At 37.7% G+C, this 19,027-nt stretch overlaps 1 protein-coding gene across 1 annotated transcript in view; it reads left to right on the top strand.

Annotated features, from left to right (window-relative positions):
- PRTFDC1 (phosphoribosyl transferase domain containing 1) overlaps positions 1–18,082 on the top strand; it is a gene marked incomplete at both ends in the record, with an annotated part of 41,961 nt that extends 23,879 nt beyond the window's left edge. Inside the window, 6 exons of the mRNA XM_079538544.1 lie at positions 1,669–1,734; positions 13,896–13,913; positions 15,293–15,375; positions 15,821–15,867; positions 17,355–17,431; positions 18,035–18,082. Of these exons, the coding sequence (XP_079394670.1) occupies positions 1,669–1,734; positions 13,896–13,913; positions 15,293–15,375; positions 15,821–15,867; positions 17,355–17,431; positions 18,035–18,082 (339 nt within the window). The remainder of the gene's footprint in view (positions 1–1,668; positions 1,735–13,895; positions 13,914–15,292; positions 15,376–15,820; positions 15,868–17,354; positions 17,432–18,034) is intronic.
- Positions 18,083–19,027: the final 945 nt, after the last annotated feature.

Genomic DNA, 19,027 nt, shown 5'->3' with positions numbered 1-19,027 from the left:
GAAATGAATCAGAGCAGCATGAAAAACATCTAGAGCTCCTATATCTGCTGCAGAAAAAGTGAAGACAGGGCTACATTCTGTCTTCTTAAGGCAATGACTGCTATGGATGTGCAAAGCTGTGGTACGGGATTTTTTTAAGGGAGTGGAATTGGAGCAAAAGTGAATTCTTCTGGTGGGTCTCCAGTATGCAAACCTGGACAAATTCTCCTCTGGGCCATGCTGCAAGCATTGCTTACAGTTACGTAGGGAGGCTGCTGAGACCATGCATGGCTGCTGGGGTTGTAGCATTGCTGGTGACCAAGTGGCTGCTGTGGCACTTTTAAAAGCCCTGGGGCTCTGCCTGGGCTGGGAGCACCAGCAGGTGCAGCTCCCATCTGCACAGGAGAAGTGCAGAGGCATGTGGCTGGAACCATGCCACCCTGCTGCTAACCCTGCAGTCCACCAGGAAATCCTCACCTACCTCAGAGCTCCTGCTGCTGTCTCACTGGTTATTTTTGAAAAATTTGACTTCAGAGCATTGGGTTTATTTATGAAAAAAAAAAAAAAAAGCAAATGTATTCTCAAGTTACATTTTCAGCACTTGTTCGTAATGGTAAAGCTTATTGGTTATTAGTGAACTGCAGGGTCATGTAGCACTGCAGCTACTAATAAAGGTGGACCAGCCCTATCTCTTGTGAGTAGGGAGATTAGAGTAGCACATGCACAAATTTCTCAAAAAAACCCATATTAATTATACTTAATTTTGCTGTTGCTTTCTTTAGGAAAGTCATACAGACTTGCTGTGACTACGTATTTTTTAATTTCCTCCCTCATTTACATTGTGTGCTGCTGTTAGTCAGTTTAAAGTAGAGCTTGTCTGAGAATTTTCCATCAGAACTGACATCAGTTGCAAATGTCTGTAAAGCAAATATATCTAAAGAAAAAGTTTTACTGAAGGTTGTTTTATTATTATTATTATTATTTTTTTTTTTTTTTTCACAGATACCTTTCCTAGTAGGAAAATCAAAGCATACTGTTCTGCTGGGATAAGGTCATTCTGACTGATTGACAGTATTTTGGTTTACTGAATTGATCTCATGGATTTTATGTTCATGTTAGTGGAAAAAGAAGAAATAAACTCTTGAAACTGTATGGCCATATGCATCTATGCTGTAACTTTTCTGCATAGAAAATGATAATTACAAAACATTTTCCAGGAAAAAGCGTGAATGAATTTCTTCTTTCATAGCTGAGTGTGAGTGACAGACAAAGGTACCTTTTATAGAAGAAGAAGATTTTATAAAATCTCTTCTGCAAAAAGAATGTACTTACAGGTGTTTTGTCAGATGCTGAGTTGCGCCTGTTCTCATGTTTTGGAAGGGACAAATATGTTACACTTTTTGTGCTAAGGAAGAGCAACCAAGGGAACATCACTTATTAAAAAAAACAAAAAAACAATGTTATCTGGCTGAGTGAATCCTGAAGCTTGATCTTAGTGTTAATACAATCAGGAGATAGTAGAAGCCACAGGAATTAATGTCTTTCTGTCATAAATCAGTGCTAATAATTATTTGAGTATCCAAATATCCAGTATCCAAGACTGTGAAAGATAAAAATACTGTTAATATTTTTATACTTCTATTTTATATTGCTACATCCAGTTTCAAAGTTTTGTCTTTTTTCTTTCAGAATGATCAGTCTATGCAAGATATGCAGATAATGGGAGGAGATGATCTGTCAAAGCTGACTGGAAAGGTTTGTTAATTTTAAAATTCAGAAAGTAAATCCATCCACTACAAGTGGTTGAGAAAAGCTGTGTAATTTTGCACATGAACTGTCATTTTCAAGACAGATACTAATACTGCAATCAAAGAAATATATTCATCTCCACTGAATTGCTGTAATGCCATTGCATTCAGATTGCAGATGCCTCAAAAGGTCAGAAGTGGCCCCTTCATCCCAATAGTGTAGGGATTTGCCAAATAGTTCCATGTATACCGTCACTGATACTGCGGGCAAAATTTGTGCTGGAATGCCTCCCCAGGGCTTATTTGTGTTCTGAGCCTTGTATTTTCTACTCTTGGTGGGTGCATGCAAGTAAAGTGCAGTTTGAGTATCCCTGTCAATTTCAGCATATGAGGGGTTTAAGATAATTTTGCCTGCTGTACAAAGTGCAGCAGTAGTACCTTTCACTCAGCTAATCAAATGGGATTTTTTTATTTCAACATCAGGTGGTCTGTATGACTGAATTTGCTTTGCACAATGATTGTACACTGTGGTAATGAAATGGAGTGGTTTGAGCCAGTGAAAAGGCTATTTTCATCTAACCATGATGATACAAAGCAGTGCTTTGAAGAGGAAGGAAGGCTGATTTCATTAGGCAAATGGTCTGTGTGGAAAATGGTCAGAAATGGATTCTTTACTTATGCATTAAGGCAACATAATACTAGTTTTGTTATTCATACTGTACATGCAGTTACTTTTGTATTAGTTGGCACTAAATATCTTCTTCAAAGCAGTCAAATGTAGCTAGCACTAGCTATCTCATTTGCTTTGTTGTACTGTCGCACATGAAAAAGAATAGAAAAAGTAAATGTTGAATATTTCTTTAGTATTAAATAGATCTGGATGCAGCTAGAACTTCAATAAAAAATGCTAGTATTCTCCAAATATCTTAGTGATACGCATGTCCTCAGTTTACACTTCTAAATTCTGATGGGTGGGTGTTTTTTGCAAATTATCCTGAAAGCGTTCATCATGTTCTTGTGAAATAGTAATTCATTTGCTGCTCTCTAATATCCAGTTGCTGGAGTAACCTGTTCTTCTACAATGGTTTTACATATGTTTCTCTACTTCACAGAAGAACTGTCAGTACACCTATAATTTCTCCTTCCCAGGTAGTCCAAGCCCTTTCTTATCTTCTTGGCCAGCCCCTTTCTCATCTTCAAATGCCAATTTTTCTTGATGAGACCCTGGTGAGACAAATCCTAGTTTCAGCTGTTTATATCTTTTCCAGACACAGCCTAACATAATTTGAATTCTCTGGGGCGAAATATTACTTTTTGTATTGGATCTTTTGTGTACATATACATGTGAGTGAGAAGGAAAAATTTAGCCCAAGTAGTTCTGCTCCTGCCAAAAATGAAGTACAGTGTTTCCTCATATTGAAAATCCTGGTGACCTTTTCTTATTGGCACTACCCCCTGCTCCCAGGTTTGGAGCAGGGACAAAAGATGTGGCTATTCAGAAGCTAGAAGGAGAAGGCCAAAAAGCAGTAATGTTTGGGATTGTGTTGGGAAAAGAGACAGGATCCTGGATAAGTGTGGATGCGCTGATTTGGGAACCATGGTGGTTACCGATTAGGGATGAAGCCCTTTGTTAGAAGCTGGGTGCAGAGAGGCTGGAAAGGAGAGTGGGATGGGATGAAACAGAACATGGTCTGACTTGCTGAAAGGGCATGTACAGAGGTTGTATGTGTGGTTGTCTCTGCTGATGAGTGAACAACTGAATTGCACTGTCACTATAAGACATGAAGATGGGGTTTCCTTAAGACCTGTTTTTCTGATTGCAGATCTGAACAAGGCTTGAACTCAAATGCTTGGACTTGTGCGTCTAACGTTGGATATACGAAGGAGTAGCCTTATGTCCACTGACACCAATTCTTCCATCTGTTGTTGACTTAAGCAATTAGTGGAAGTATTTAGCATGTTTTGCTAATCAATCTTTTGTGGACTGATTCAGAGCCTCCTACAGTCAGTGTAAATCTTTTCCTGAAGTGTGTTTTAGTACCTTAGTTTAGCTTCTGGCTTTTAAAACTGCTGGCTTTAAAGACACTGGATGAATTAGTGGAAGGCTTATGGGTGGAATTCAACTTTCCTGCTTCTAAGTCAGCTAAATGCTTCTAACTTCTTGGAATACTTATTATAGAAAATTGTAATTATATTGAAAAATTAATATGGCAGGTTAAATCATATTCACTTAATAATCATGGAAAGTGTTTCTGAGAGTGCCTGTAAGTTCCATTAACTTTTTGTAAGACTAGAGGCCATAAATAACTTCTAACAGAAAATTACAGAAAAGATTCTGAGATTCAGATCTTAAATTGTTCTTCATCAAGTAATAATACCTTGAACTATGACTACCCAAAAATCTTAGTGAAAAGCTGAATCATTTCTTTGTGTGGAAAAAAAAATAAAAAATCGAGTATAATTATGAACATGCTATGCTGTAACAATGCTTTTTTTCTTAGAAAGCTTAAAGAAAGTTAAACTTTTTTTAAAAAGAAAATTTAAAAAAAAAGCAGTTAAGGGTAAAAACTCTTTGGAAGGAAGAATTTCTCCTCTGTATCTCTATAGAATATGCTCTTGTTTTGAAAATATTAAAAGACCAGAAAAAAAATGTATAATGATCCAAATAATGAAAAAGAGAGGTATTCAGACAGAGAAGGAGGAGAGTTAACACAGAGACCCAAACTACCTGAAAAGAAGTAATCCACAATTTGACATTCTTATGTGAAGAAGGTCACAGAAGCAAAAATTAAGATTTCAGTGATAAGAACTATCAGTGAAGGTACTTGGAAAATGAGTCCTGATACTTAAGACTCTAATGCTTTGTAACTATTCATTTCTATGCAGATAAAATGTAATTTCACTACATCTCCTTTAATGTTGAAAGTGATGAACGTAAAATTTCTCAGTAGTTAATTTCATAGTTAGGCAAATGCTTAGCTTTCAATTGCTCTGTAGTTAAAATGTTCATGTGGGTAAAAATTATCATGAGTATTTGTAAAGATGGATACATTTTGAAAACAGGAGGTAATTACTGCACAGTAAACTAGAGGTGCTGTTTCAAAGTGAGGTGGTAATGAAAGTTTATATAGATTGGGTAAAAACACTAATAATATATTGCTGTTTAGTATTAATACTGTAATCATACTTTATAATATACTAATGATTCTTCACACTAGAAGTATTGTGGAATTTATAGAAAATAAATTTTGAAACAGATAGAAATTTTAGTAGATCCAGCTGGACCAGTGTTGTGAATTGTCAATGTCATTTACTTCCTTTATTTGTAATTGTGGGGTTTTTTTTCTTAGTATACTGTACGTTACTTCAGGTTTGTGTCTTTGTTGGAGAGAAATGGAATTATAATTTTAATCTGATATCCAAAACTTTGGGAATTACGGAGATCAGAGACAATTAATCCAAGAGTTTTGGAGCTGGGTACAGAGTCCAAAGTCTCCACTGGCAGAGGTTATTCTGCATTTCATTCCAAATGTAATCCGTCCTTTAACCGTCAAAAAAGTTCCTACACCATGTCAACTTGAATCCATGCAAATGAGGCACGTTAGACAAAATCACAAACTTACAATTTTAGAAGCACATATTCATTTAGTTGGGATAATAAATTTATTTTCAAAATTACACCAATATAATTATGCAATTATCACTATTTGTATTTAACGGAGAGCATGAACAAAATTAATTTTTCTTATTTGTTAAGTTACCAAGAACTTCTAATTAAAAAAAAACCTAGCAACCTAGTTAGTATGATATAATTATGGAGTCCATGAATGTTCCAGCTGTCTGTAACATGGATCAATCTTCATGTTATTTTTGGAAGACTGTTTCCCTTAGTCATGCTAAACATATCATTTTGACAGCCAGTGGTTTTGGCATTTTTGGAGAAGATCAGAAGATAAGATCAAGAGAAATAATGAAGGCCAATATCTTTTATTTTCTATGTGCTTCATTGCATTAGTTTAAGCATTTCATCACTATTGTAATGCTCTCCTGGAAGAACTGATCAGCTCATATTAAGGCAAGGTTTCACTCAGAGGAAGGTGTCCACCATTCAGTAGTCTGCACTTCTTTTTATCAAGATATGTCATAGCAAATCTCTAATACACCTCACCTAAATAAATATACCCACTGTCCACCATTTTCCTGCCCCACTTGTCATATGGGAATACGCTACTGGAGCATAATGCAATTTCTCTCTTATGACTCATGTCTCTTATTTCTTCTCTTACTTTACACAGAACTTTCTCTGTTTGTCACAGATTGTAACACACATAAGACCATTACTGCCATAGTATATAAGATGAAAGGTCTGTTTGGGCTCATTTTATATCTTCAGCAGCACTTAACTGGAATCTTACTAGGAAAGGATATGTGAAACACAGCTAGTACATAGACTTTCTAAATCAAAGTTACATCCAGGCTATCATTCTGAGTAGATCCAGTGCTAGAATTGCTATTCCATCTGTCTAATCTTCTAGTAATTCCAGGTATGCCTCTAACAGTCCTACAGGATCCTGCAGCAAAGAGTTTCACATATAAGATGTGTAGGAAAAGTTGTCCCTTCTTTTGAGCTTGCTGTCTGGTTACCTTCTATGGGCTTTCCAAAACCTACAGCAGCTCTTTTGAATTACTGCCATAAAATTCCACAAATCTGGCTACATTATTGTCCATTTTTCTTTTTTTTTTCTTTCCTTTATTTATTTTTGTTTTCTTTTAAAGATCCAAAAGTACTGTTATGTTCTTGTTTGAGCCACTGGATAATTTAGATTGAAGGGTCCCACCCACCAAATTCTTCAAAGTTTCTCTTTGGAGCTACCATCTATTTTGAAGTCCAGCTTTAACACCTTGATGGAGAAGCCCCCAAACTTCAGGAGTATTTTACTAACAGTTAACTGTCATCCCTGCTGAAATGCGAACCTAATTTTCCCATCTGAATTTGGTCAGCTTTTTTGCTGACCACATTTTTGTTGACTGTTGCCTTTTTTATCCTTTTGCTTACTAAATTGAGCTGCCTAACATTATCAAATTTATATTGCTACGTGTTGCATGTTTACCCATCGTCCAGTCATTACTTAAGCTTCTTTTAGATAAAGTAATCCATTGGGAGCCTGTTTGTGAAGTAGTGGCAAGGATTTAAGGTAGAATTAACAACTGGAAATTCATATTAGACCAGTGGTTATAGTTGGAAGAAAAAACATTTCAAGTACGCAGATCCTTCTGTTAGTCTGAAGAGAATCAGCAAACTTCAAGCTAAGTACAGATTAGCAATAATTATGAATTTTAACCTAACATGCAATAAGTTAGACAGTTTGGGAGAAAAGGGTAATTGCCCTACACGATCACCTGCCCTACGACCAAAGAGGCAGATAAAAATGTTAAGAATTCCTCTGAGCTAAAATAAGAGCAAGTTATCAGCTGTGGAACATTGATAAATGAGTTGGAGGTCAGCTGCGGTGGAAGATTATAATGTGCCATAAACTCCATATTTCATCGAGTCCGTGATTTCTACTGCATACAGCAGTTGTGAATTTTTGTTCCCAGGCTCAGCTGTTGAAGGTATTTTGTGGTCTCTTTGAGGTTGTGGGCTGAGAGGTCAAAGTTCCTTTGTGAAAAATGTTCTCCTGCTGGGAACTGGGCTGTTAATTAAATAAAAGCTATTACTTCCTGCTACAAACCCTGCTTCACTGTAAGGTGTTTTTTTCCAGGTTTGAAGTAATTTTACTTTTCTCATTTTTCAGTTCTTTTTGTTTTTTAACAGCTTTTATTTTTTAAAATGTATATACGTGGTATTCTATTGATTTTACACTGAGACATTTAAGGAGAATACCTACCTGATTTCCTTGCTATACTTGCAAGGACTATGTTTGTCCTGTTAGCTGTACTATTGCTTTAAGTATTGTTGTTTATTTGATTATTTCAGTAGAGTTTCTGCTTTTCAGGAAATGCTCTCTCTTTCTAAATTTATAACTGTGTTTTCACTTACAAAAAAATTACATTTGATATGAGTACAAAGACAAACACTTATTAAGTAATTATTTCAAAGCATAGGATTTTTTTTTTTTCCTTTAAAATAAAGCTTATAAGTGGAACATGAAGTCAAAATCTAGGGGAAAAAAGTCATTATTTTCCAGGAAGAAAAAAAGTAATTTCCATTGAACTTATTACTATCAGGCAGGATTTATACATGATCTCATTACTCTGCTTAGTCTTGTTAGCTGACATTGTTCCATTTGTTATTGACCTGTGGGAAGGTAAACAATAGAAATGTATTGACTCAGGGCTGGAGTGTTTTTCAGCTTATCACAAGTCAGGATTTTCCTTACATGTCTTACAATACCAGCCTACTTTCAAGCTGTGTATTAGCTCATGTGGCACTGAAAGGCAGTAGATTACAGAAGACTGTTTCTCAGTTTTTGCAGATATCCATTTTAATTTTTAAATGCACAAATGCATGGCATTTTATAATAGAAGTGAAATTATGTCTTTTTGAGACAAGAAATTCCTATTGAATACAGGAACTACGTATAAGATAAATACGAAATACAGAAATGATTGCTTCTTCATTATATATAACAGTAATACCATCAAACACTTTTTTTTTTTTTGTGACAACCAGTGTTTATTACCATGTAAAGAAGGATACAAGAGCAAATTTTTATCTTTGTGTGAATTCAGTTCAAAACAGTTCATGTTGTGAATATTGTTTCTGCTCAGTGCAAATATCTATGTGCAGAGTCTGAAATTGTGTGCATCTTGGACACTCAAAAATGGAGAATTTTAAGCTTTGCAGAAACTTTCTCTTGCATTTATAAAACACAGTAAGGACACGTATTGCACCAGCCTACTACCTGGTAGAGAAAGCTGTGATCACAGGACAAATCACAGTCACCCCTACCTGTCAGCTCCCAACCATTCCTCTGATCCATGAGCAATGAAAGCTATTGGAACTTTTGTAAGGAGTCAGTGGAAAGGTGTTTTGGTCTCTTAGAGTTGAGCCACTGCCCCTTCTTTATTTGGACTATGAGAAGTATTTCCAGGATATATTTTAGAAATTGAATGTTCTCTCTTTGTCTCACTATAAGATATGTTGGAATCACTATTAGATTTATGGACATACTTCCACAGCTTGGATTGTTGAGAATGGCTCAGAAATTAAGCCATTTTCAATCTAGTCACTGTGTCAGTAAATATTCCTATTTCCTGTTCTTCAAGCTCCAAAAATAGATAAAAAATATCAAATGCATGCCAGAAGGCCAGATTACTTTTCATGTGGTTTCCTCCTCTGCAGCCACCACAGCTGTATCTGAAGGGACAAAACAGTCTTGATCTCTGTGGTATAGGAGCCTCAAATATTTACATATGCTTGGATAAAGACCTTTTCTTTGGCATCCTGTATTGTCACATCATGTGTCCAGCTGTCAGTTGCTGCAGTAACATCACAAGCTGATGAATTCTACCAGTCTCTTACTCCCCAGCTCGTGGGTGGTTTTCATGGTGAAGCTGAATAAAGACTTGCTCATATCTGTTACCTTTCCCAAGGGATGCTGGATGCAGCCAGTTTTCCATTTAGGATGCTGATGACATTACTGTTAGTGTACTAATGTGTTCTATCCACTTCATTCTTCTTTTATCTTCTCCCATCCATCTGCTCAAGAAAAAAGCAAATCCATTTCAACCAACTGTAGTTGTATATCACCACTACCTGCTTTCAGATACTGTGTGTCAAAACACTCCTTGGAAGTTTGTTTCTTTGCTACTTTGCAGTGATGCCCCTTTCCTGGAGCCCTCCAAGCAGTTGCCCACTTCAGTAGTAGAAAGGTAGAGGACAGGTAGCAATACAGTCTGTGTCCCAGCACATCATGTTATTTTCCTGGAGATGATTTCTGGTGCTGGAGGATGGCAAACTACTTTGAATGCTCTCATTCACAAGCCAAAGTTAAATATGATGACTTTAGTCACAGTAAGCCTGACTAATCAAAACATGGATTAGTGTAATCATTCTTGACTATCAGGATGCTTGCTTACTAATATGTGTTTTCATATCTAAATATTTTATAGTGGCTTATCCACTACAAAGTTCTTACGTAAAGGGTGTCTCCAAAGCATAGAAAATAATCATGTTTTGGCAATAATGAGAGTATGCACAATACAAACCAGAATATCTGTGTTTCCTTAGCTAGACAGCTGCCTGATTAAAGGGACTTTCAAAGAAACAAATCTCTCAGTGTATGTAATTTACAACTCTTGGGCTCACTGAATCTGAAGAGGAAGTGGTAGGAATAACAGAACACTGGTTAGAGAAATTGAGAGTCCACCAGTATCATTGCTTCTCAAGGTAATTAATCAGTATGAGATCTTACCCCTCTGTTGAAGTCTTGTGCAGGTGGCTATTAGTGTAGTGGCCAGACAAACCTTTCAGGCATGTCTGATTCCGCATTCATTTTCCTTCCTTCTCATGAGTCATCTGTGATAGTAAAATGTGGACTAAATTAAATTTCTATTCGGTGGATGTATAACTGGTTGGAAAGATGTTCTCAAGAAACCATTGTACCTCACTGTCAGACTGGGTGCATTAAAACGTGTTCTTCAATAACCACAATATTTAATTCATTACTTAAAGATGAAATTAGCATTTAATGCTAATGATACTACCTGGAAAAATACTACGATATAGGATTATGATCTTAAGAAATTATTTTAAGAATTTGACGCAAAGAATGACGTGCAACAATAGACAAGATGAATACTAACTTCCATGTTTATACAGAATCTTTTGCATAACTGCAAGTGGGAAAGGACTGACTAAGCAACAGTTCTGTGCTGGAGACGATAGGTGGATCACAAGTGGAACATGAGACAGCAGCACAGCTTTACAGAAGTGGTAACCTCTGTATGGAATTTATAGAAAGTAGGATAATTTAAAAGGTATGGAGAGTGGCTCTTTTATTCTTCTTGAGACTGGGAAAGGCTTTTCTCTGGCTTGGGGCACCACAGCTGGAGAAGAATTCTGACCAGCTGAATGGGTTCTAGAGGAGAACAAAAGAATGTTTAGGAATATAGAAAATGCAACTTGTGAGAAAACAAATATATAGGAACTGTTTAATCTGAAGAAGAGGAAACAGGAAATTTATGTACTTCAAATGTGGAAGAAAGAATTATTTATTTATTTATTTATTTATTTATTTATTTATTTTCCTGTGTCCACAGCAAAACAAGTTCAGGCCAAATAGCAACAGAAGTTCTACCGTATTTTTTCTCTTAGAAATTGAGGCACTGAGACATATTACCTGGTTATCCCAAATCTGAAATCATCATGTTGAAGAAGAGGAAAATCGGATTATCTGTGAGGAATAGCTTAAGTTGATTCTCTGGACCAAAAGAGATCTAAATGATCTTTCAAGATCTCCTCAGCCCTGCTTTCTATTAATACCTATGATTATTTCTTCTCATTAGTTAACTAGCAAGGTTAGTTCCTCCCTATTGGTTCAATCTCAGTTCCATGGCCAGAGAGACTGCTTTCCCTTCATTTATGATTTCTGCTTGCAAGTAAGCAAGAGTATCTATGTTGCTGTTCATGATAGGATAACTGAAGCTAGCTACTCTAGGAAAAAAAGAAACACATCTTTGTCTATAGATGAAACATCCCAGGACTATGATTTTCTCTCAATCTGTTAGTCCCCTGAGTGTTCTTATTAGACCTTAGTGATCCAGAACAGTCTCAACCAGGGCCACTATCCACACCTGTGAACATGGTGATCCCAGTTATGCTCAACCCTGGGTTTTCAATCCATGACCGATCTGTGTGAGTAAGGATATTCAGCTCCAGCCATTCCTGTGCCTTACCAACCAACTCTGTCACTCGGGACCCTGACTCACAGACTGACTTCCCAGATTAACCTTGGATCTGTCTCGTCACTGTGAATGATCTGGCAATCAGCAGGTTGTGTTTAGCCCTGGTTACTCTCACTGGACTTGATCCCGATTTGTGGACTAACATCTGAGCTTAGCCTCAGACCTGCCTCCTTGCCATGAACTGACTGATAATCTAGACTGTTTGTTGAGTCTGCCTCAGGGCTGTCCTGTTTATCTTGCTGGGAAACTGTAGGGTTGGGCCTTGATTGATGAAGCTCCTACCCTGCCCTATTCTTCAACTGGAGAGGAATCAGCCTCTACAGAACCCTGGACAGACCACTAATGCAGTCTCTGCCATGCTAGATTTGGTGTTTCACATCTCTTCCATACCTGCTGGATAGGTCTTGTCACTAGAAATATCTGTTCTTCCTTTGAGTGCAAAGTTCTTGTCAATAGACCAAGAAACACAGTAAACTGGCAGAGTAATTCAGAGTGTCAGACTGACATTAACAGGTGAGCCTCTTCTACAAGATATAAGAAAAATATTTTTTACAGTAACGGTAGTGAAAAACTGGCACAGGTTGCCCAGAGAGGTGGTGGATGCCCCGTTCCTGGAAACACACAAGGTCAGGCTGGATGGGGCTCTGAGCACCTGATCTAGTGTAGGTGTCCCTGTTGCAGGGGATTTGGACCAGATGGATGGCAAAAGTTTTTAGAGGTAGGACATCTTTAGTCTTCCGTTAATTGAGAGGCCTTTGAATTCTTACCTCCACAGGTTTAGGTCTTTCAGACCCAGAGTTTTGTCAGCAGCTGGGAGGTTGAAAGTCAGGAGTGCCAAGCAGGATAACGACCAGTGAAACCTGTTTTGGAAACACCAAAAAGGAGCCACTCTCTGAGATTAACATGCATTCCATCAGAGCTCAGTCTAAATTAGTGGCTTTCTTGAGTGATACCTCCATTGCTGACGCTGACTGAACTACTGCTGGGAGTTCCCTCCACACCTTTACCAAATGTTTTGCCATTTCAGAAGCATCTAGGGATTATACAGTGTGTGGAAACACACTTCTGCAGTGGTTGTGTGCATGAAGCATGCCACAATTCCCTGCCAAGCACTGTAATTATTAGGAGGGACTGCAACCTGGACATATATGTGTGTGTGTGTATGTGTGTGTGACCTATATTGATCAGTTCTATTATGCAGATTAAAAATATATATATATACCTATTAACGAGATGTCAAAGCCACTCTGTTTATAAATACAGACCTTGCACAAGCTTCATCTCCATGGTGTTTGAGTCTTTCTCAGAGCTCTCAGATTTGGGACTGTGTGATTGAAAGGAAAGTTAGACAGTCTTCATGTTACCTATGTAGCAAAGCCAACAAACTTGCAAGAGAGGGAATGTATGCTTGTCTGGTGAACAACTGCATGGATATGAAACTATTTGTCTCAAGGTTTTGCAGGATGTGTAGTGATCATATACATGTAAGATGAATACATGGGTAGATAGATATTGTACAAAAAATTGGCTTCTGTTATTCTAAGTTCCATCTCAGAAAGCTGATCTATTGCAAAACTTCAAGAGAGTACACTATCCCTTTGAACATGTATACAATAATGTCCTCTAATAAGTAGGTTCCTATTTCTTATTATTGCTTTTAATAGGAGAACAGAAGTCGCCTTAAATACTGTGATTCCTGGGACAATTATGAGCCATGTCAGCAAAAAGCTGAGCCTTTGTGATCACACTGTGATAAGGCCTGACATGTCTTGGACCACTTCTCTTCAAGTAACGCTACTGATTTGGGCAGCAGTAGTTGGAGAGGGTACTTTGCAGCCTGAGAGTGAGACATAGAACTCGCCTTGTAATCCTTCACTGTGAGATTTCTGGAGGTATGGGGAGAGAAGAATTTTAGAGTAAGAATATGGTTGCTGCAGCCTAATATTAACATTAGGTACATTTTAGTAAACTATTGGTTACACTGTAGTACACTGCTGGACACACTGCAAGGAAGTGCAGTTCATCCCATTTGTATTTCTTCCACTTCTGGTGTTCTCCAGAGCTACAACCATTCTCGTACAAGGGGGATAATCCAGACAAAGCTGAATAAACTCATAGTCCCTGGCTATGACCAGAAATGAAACAGGAAGCGGTGTCCTACCCAGCTGTACATGTGCACATGGGCCTATCACTTTTTCAAACATTTCTTTCACTTGGTTTGTGAATACTGTGTAACTTTTTTTTCTTTTCTTTTTCCAGAATGTTTTAATTGTTGAGGTAAGTTGGCTGTATTTCTGTCATACTGTACTTGGAGAAAGTCACCTAGTGAAGTCTTTGTTGCGCACTTAACCTCTAAAACGTGGCTGTATTTAGAATGTTTGACTGGGAACTGGTGAAGAGGGAGTTGTTTTACTTAATAACCTCTCAGTCTTTTTGCAACTGCAAAGAGACCAAACTACATTGCCACCACTCTAATTTGGACTCTGCTTTGTGATAGCCAGGAGTTTGTGTTTCTATGTCACTTGATTTGTTGTTTTCAGAGCTTCATAATCTCCTGTTCTGCAGGTTGTTCTGTACCTTGGAAGACTACGAATCAATTGCAATTGTGCCCTGAATTTCCCTATTGCATGACTTTGAAATGGCAACACAGCCCTACATATGCTTTACAACTTCAGGGTTGTTCACACACTGCATGGGAATGTCAGTCATTCTCTCAAGTCTCCATGGCTCCTGTTCATTAGCACTGCAACCTGGAGTGTTCCCTGGGAAGATCCATCATAGATATGTTGCTGCTGTAGATCAACAGCATTCAGTTCTAGAGGAAGATAACGTGTCACTTCAGTGGTGCTGCAAAATCTTTCTTAATTAATAATGTAGGTGATTCTGCGTTAAAATGTCAGAAAATTGACTGGGATGCTTCAAGAGCATGTCAAGACCTGACTGACATTTCAGGCCCAGTCTGTTTGTGTGAGAAGTAGGCTGGATGGTGTAACAAAGAAAACAAATAGATGCTGGAATGTCTTTCCATAGCAAAGGGGAAAAAGTCATGAGCCACAGAGATGGACGGTTACCTGAGTAACTGCTACAAGCCCCCTCCTTGTCAGTGCTAACTGCTGTAAACTTGAAAAATGTCTGCAGCAAATTCTATTTATGTTTGTAGATAGTTGGGGAGCAAATATAAGGTTTTGCTAATGAAAAATACACACTCAGTGAGTTCAGCATCAACAGCTGCTCCCCATGTGTGTTCAGTTGTGTAGCCAGGTATGTACTGATCTCCTTCAGATTAGGTTGAGCACAGCAGATCTGGAAAATACTCATTTGTACTGGGCTAAGAAAACAACAAATAGAGCAGATCTGGCCCTGAGATGGAGAGGTATTGACATTTGCTATTCTTGATCATAATTTGAAAGTTCTGATCCCTGTATACTTGCACTGCCCAATAAAGTCATCCCTAGTCCCTTGTAAGATCCCAAGTACTAGAAGGAAATGGGGAGACCTTTCATTCTTTATTTTGTGAGTAGAAAGTGATTGCTTCTAGAGTGTATAATAGTATAATTTCTACAAAATAAGAATGTGGAGCTGCTCAGTCATTGTCCAGATTTCCTCTTTTCAGCTTTCCTTTGTTTCAACTTACTGTATTTTTCATGTTTTACAAGGATATTGTTGGGACTGGAAGGACTATGAAGGTTCTGCTTAATCATATAGAAAAATATAATCCAAAAATGATTAAAGTGGCAAGGTGAGTAAAATGATCACAAAACTTAGTAATTAATTAGTCCAGCCCAACATATTTCTCAGTGGGATTCCTGTTCCAAGATCCTGCTCTAAAGCTGTGCTGCCTTATCACATGGGGAGCTCTGCAGAGAAGCTGCCTGAGTCACCAAGGGGAGGGTGGAGGACAGGAGAGGAAATGCTATTATATTGTTCTGCAGTGACATTCAGCCCCATTCATTCCTGTCCAGCCGTTTCAAGACTGGCATTGATAGACTTTGAAGGGAAACACACCCATCTCTTCCCTATCATTAGATTATTGTCAAAGAAGTAGCAGAAAGGTAACAAACAGTGATTCATGTGGCTCAGAAGCTGTGGGTTGATTTTTATTTATTTATTTTTATTTTTTATTTTTTGACAGAGAAAACAGTTTTTTATTCTGGTGAATATCTAGACTTTTTTGTTTTTTACAGTTTGTTGGTGAAAAGAACATCTTGGCCTGATGGGTACAGACCAGACTGTAAGTGCTGTTGTGAAATTCTTTATATCCCAGTTCAAGAAGTTACTGTTATGCTGTCATTAGGTGGACTGCTAGAAGTGTTGTAAGATATCAGTTGGCAGGGGGAGTATGGGATGCAACTGAAAGATTTGTATAACTATGGTTTAATCCCAGCCTTATTTGATGTTTTCTGCAGAGTACAGATTTCATAAGGAAGTTATGAAGGGGTTAAGTGTTACCCATGAAAGGTGATTGCTTTCTCTCCTCTCCCTGACAAGCTATGTGGAAGAGAAAGTCCATTTCTTCCTTTTCCTTCTTTATTAACTTTTCTTTAGAGGAGCTGCTGGAATTCACTGGAACACAAAAGCTTTTTCTTAGTGACCTCATTACTTGTAAGTTGTGTATAGTTATAGCACAGTAACATTTAAAAATATATTTTTGAGAAGTATTATTGTTTAAAGGGTAAACAATGATACAGTAACATAATATTCACCCCTCCCCCCCCCCCCCCAAAAAAAAAGTAAAAGATAAAATGGGCTTTTTAAGCTTTCTCATAGCAGCACCACTTTTCTCTGCAATTTTGGTACCTGTACTATGCTTAATCAGAGCCCTAAATGAAGCTGTACCAAGCTACTGTCATTTTAGATTTCATAGAAAAAATGATGTAGTATCAGGTATGTGGCTACAACAGGTTTTTTCCATTTTCTTGTTTACTTTTACTGTGATGAATTTTATAAAGCATCAGGTCACCCTTTAAATCACTAACAGTGCTATGTCATTTCCTCACATATTGGATCTGTGATTCCAAGGTGTCTTCATAAGGTTCTGTTCTTCTCTGGTTACATAACAGGCAACTCAGAGAGAGTCTAACTCATTTTCTATAGTGCTGATACTGCACAGGACTTCACACTCATACAGGTGCATGTCTAAGATTGGTTTGAAGTGTGTGAGTTGTATGATTCAGCCACACTGCATGCAGTTACTTGGTTAGGCATGGGCATGAGTCTTTGTAAGATTGGGCTTTAAGAAGCATGTGACACGTTTTGGTAGGATGATATGCATAATAGTTTTGCATACCCTCAGAAGAAAATACACAACCCTCTGAGTAGTTCTGTGAGCAACTTCTGAATTAAAGTTATACTTTTTTTTTGTCACTTATGTGCTTCTGGACAGTTGTCATCGCATACATATACCAATGGAGCTGCCCCTTCTGGAGAGCAGAATTTTTTGGCTCTGATTTTGGTTTCCTTAAACAATGTGTCTGTTGTACCACTGGTAGTTGTAAACAGCTCTCCTGCTCTCCGCTGACTGTTCACAAGCCCGTCACAAACAGTCTGTGAGCATGATGGGCTGCTTGCTGACCTTGGTGTCTTAGTCAAAAGTAACATAACCTGAATTGACTTTGCCTATCCGTAGCTTTCTGGTCAGGAAACCAACAGATGTATTTAAGGGCTATATAGGAGCCACCTATCTAGTACTGATGCTGTTTGTTATTTATCTCAATACAGATTATGGATTTGAAATTCCAGATTTATTTGTGGTAGGTTATGCCTTAGACTACAACGAGTACTTCAGAGATCTGAACGTAAGTTTATTTAAAAAAAAAAACACTGTTTTACGGGGTTTTAGAGACTGTAATTTACCTTATTCCTGGGGTCTAATGCCATGGCTGGATCCTCCCAGTGAGTGTAGAACTCCTTGCAAAAGCTCAGATAATCCAGAGGAGTCGCTGCTCAGCACTGTGGATGGTTCCTTCCTGCCTCTTAGCCACTAAAAGCAGAAGTTTTCACTTCTGCCATGCTTCTATCTTCTGTGCGCCTAGAACTTCACAGTTCCTTCACTCCCAGTAAATGCAGTGACAGCAGTAACAACTGAAATACAGCTACTTTAGACAACTTGGGCATTTTACTGTTATGTTCCTTTTCTCAGTTAGATAACGATGCAAGCTTCACTAGCCTGTCATTGCTTCCTATGTTACTTCCAGGGGTGGAGCTGGATGCTGGCAATTGTGAGTGCCAGAAATTGCAGTAAGTAGAAAGTGAAATCAGAATTCAATTTCAGGTCTCTGGAGAGGAAGGATAATAGCAAGATTACTGGGTTGGCCAGACAGAATTATTTCTGAACAATGCATTAATGATTGATAATGTAATTAACTATGCTGTTGTAATCAGTGTTTAATTTTTTTCAGCACATATGTGTTATCAATGATCGTGGAAAAGCAAAATACAGAGTCTGAAGCAGTTACACCCTCATCAGAAGATTTGTAAGCTCAGAGAAGCAGAAATTTGACTGCACTCCTTCAAGCATCTCCCAGAAGGAAGTTCAACTGACTTCTGTTTCTATTAATTCAGTGTAATAAGGGATTTACTCTTGAGGTACTGATGAATATATACAGAAGTGAGTGTTCCTATCTAAAATCTGAAGTAGACATTGAAAGTTACTACATGTTTTAAGTACTAAAATTACGGTATAATTTCTTTTTACTAATGATTTGTCTCAGCTCACTGTGAATGCATCTTGTTTGTGCAGTCCATCATTCCATCCATTACAATTAATGTACTTCACATTATGTGTTCATAATGTGTTGCAAAAATTGTTCAGAAATGTCATTATGTGCATTAAGTTTATTATAGAGAATTTTAGGAACTTCAGCGTCCGTGTGATTTTGGCTGGATATGCTGCTACCAAACTGAAAACATTATTTTTATTTAGTTCCACAGTTCAGAAGTTTCAGCTGAAGTTGTATGCTGTATGACTTCAGATAGTCCTTACTGCCTCTTCCAAATGGAAATTGTAACTCTCAGAATGCACTGAATTAGAGTGCTGGTACAAAATGGACCTTTGCAAGACACTGTTGATCTGAGCTTGGAAGTTGTCTTGCTTCTAGTAAGTGATGTAGCATAGATCTTATCAGTTAAATGTGCTGAATTTTAACCAAGAGAAAACACCAGGCAGGCTTCCATTTCTGTATAGTATCCTTTGACTTCTGTAGTACACAAGCAAGTGAAAAAATTAGCATAGTGTTCTGTGTGTATTTTCTTAATTAAACCTCATCAAGCACAAAAGTTTAATGTTAAACAATAACAAATAACTGAGTTGAGACTTGCTGTGACTGTATGTCTTCTTTAAGGAATACAGATCTGACAGTGCTGAAAGCTAGTGTCAGAAAGGAAAAAATGTG

This window comes from Tetrao urogallus (assembly GCF_951394365.1).
Source record: "Tetrao urogallus genome assembly, chromosome: 7".
Taxonomy (NCBI): Eukaryota; Metazoa; Chordata; class Aves; order Galliformes; family Phasianidae; genus Tetrao; species Tetrao urogallus.
Note: the sequence above shows the minus strand (reverse complement) of the source record. Positions and strands in the feature narration are given on the sequence as shown.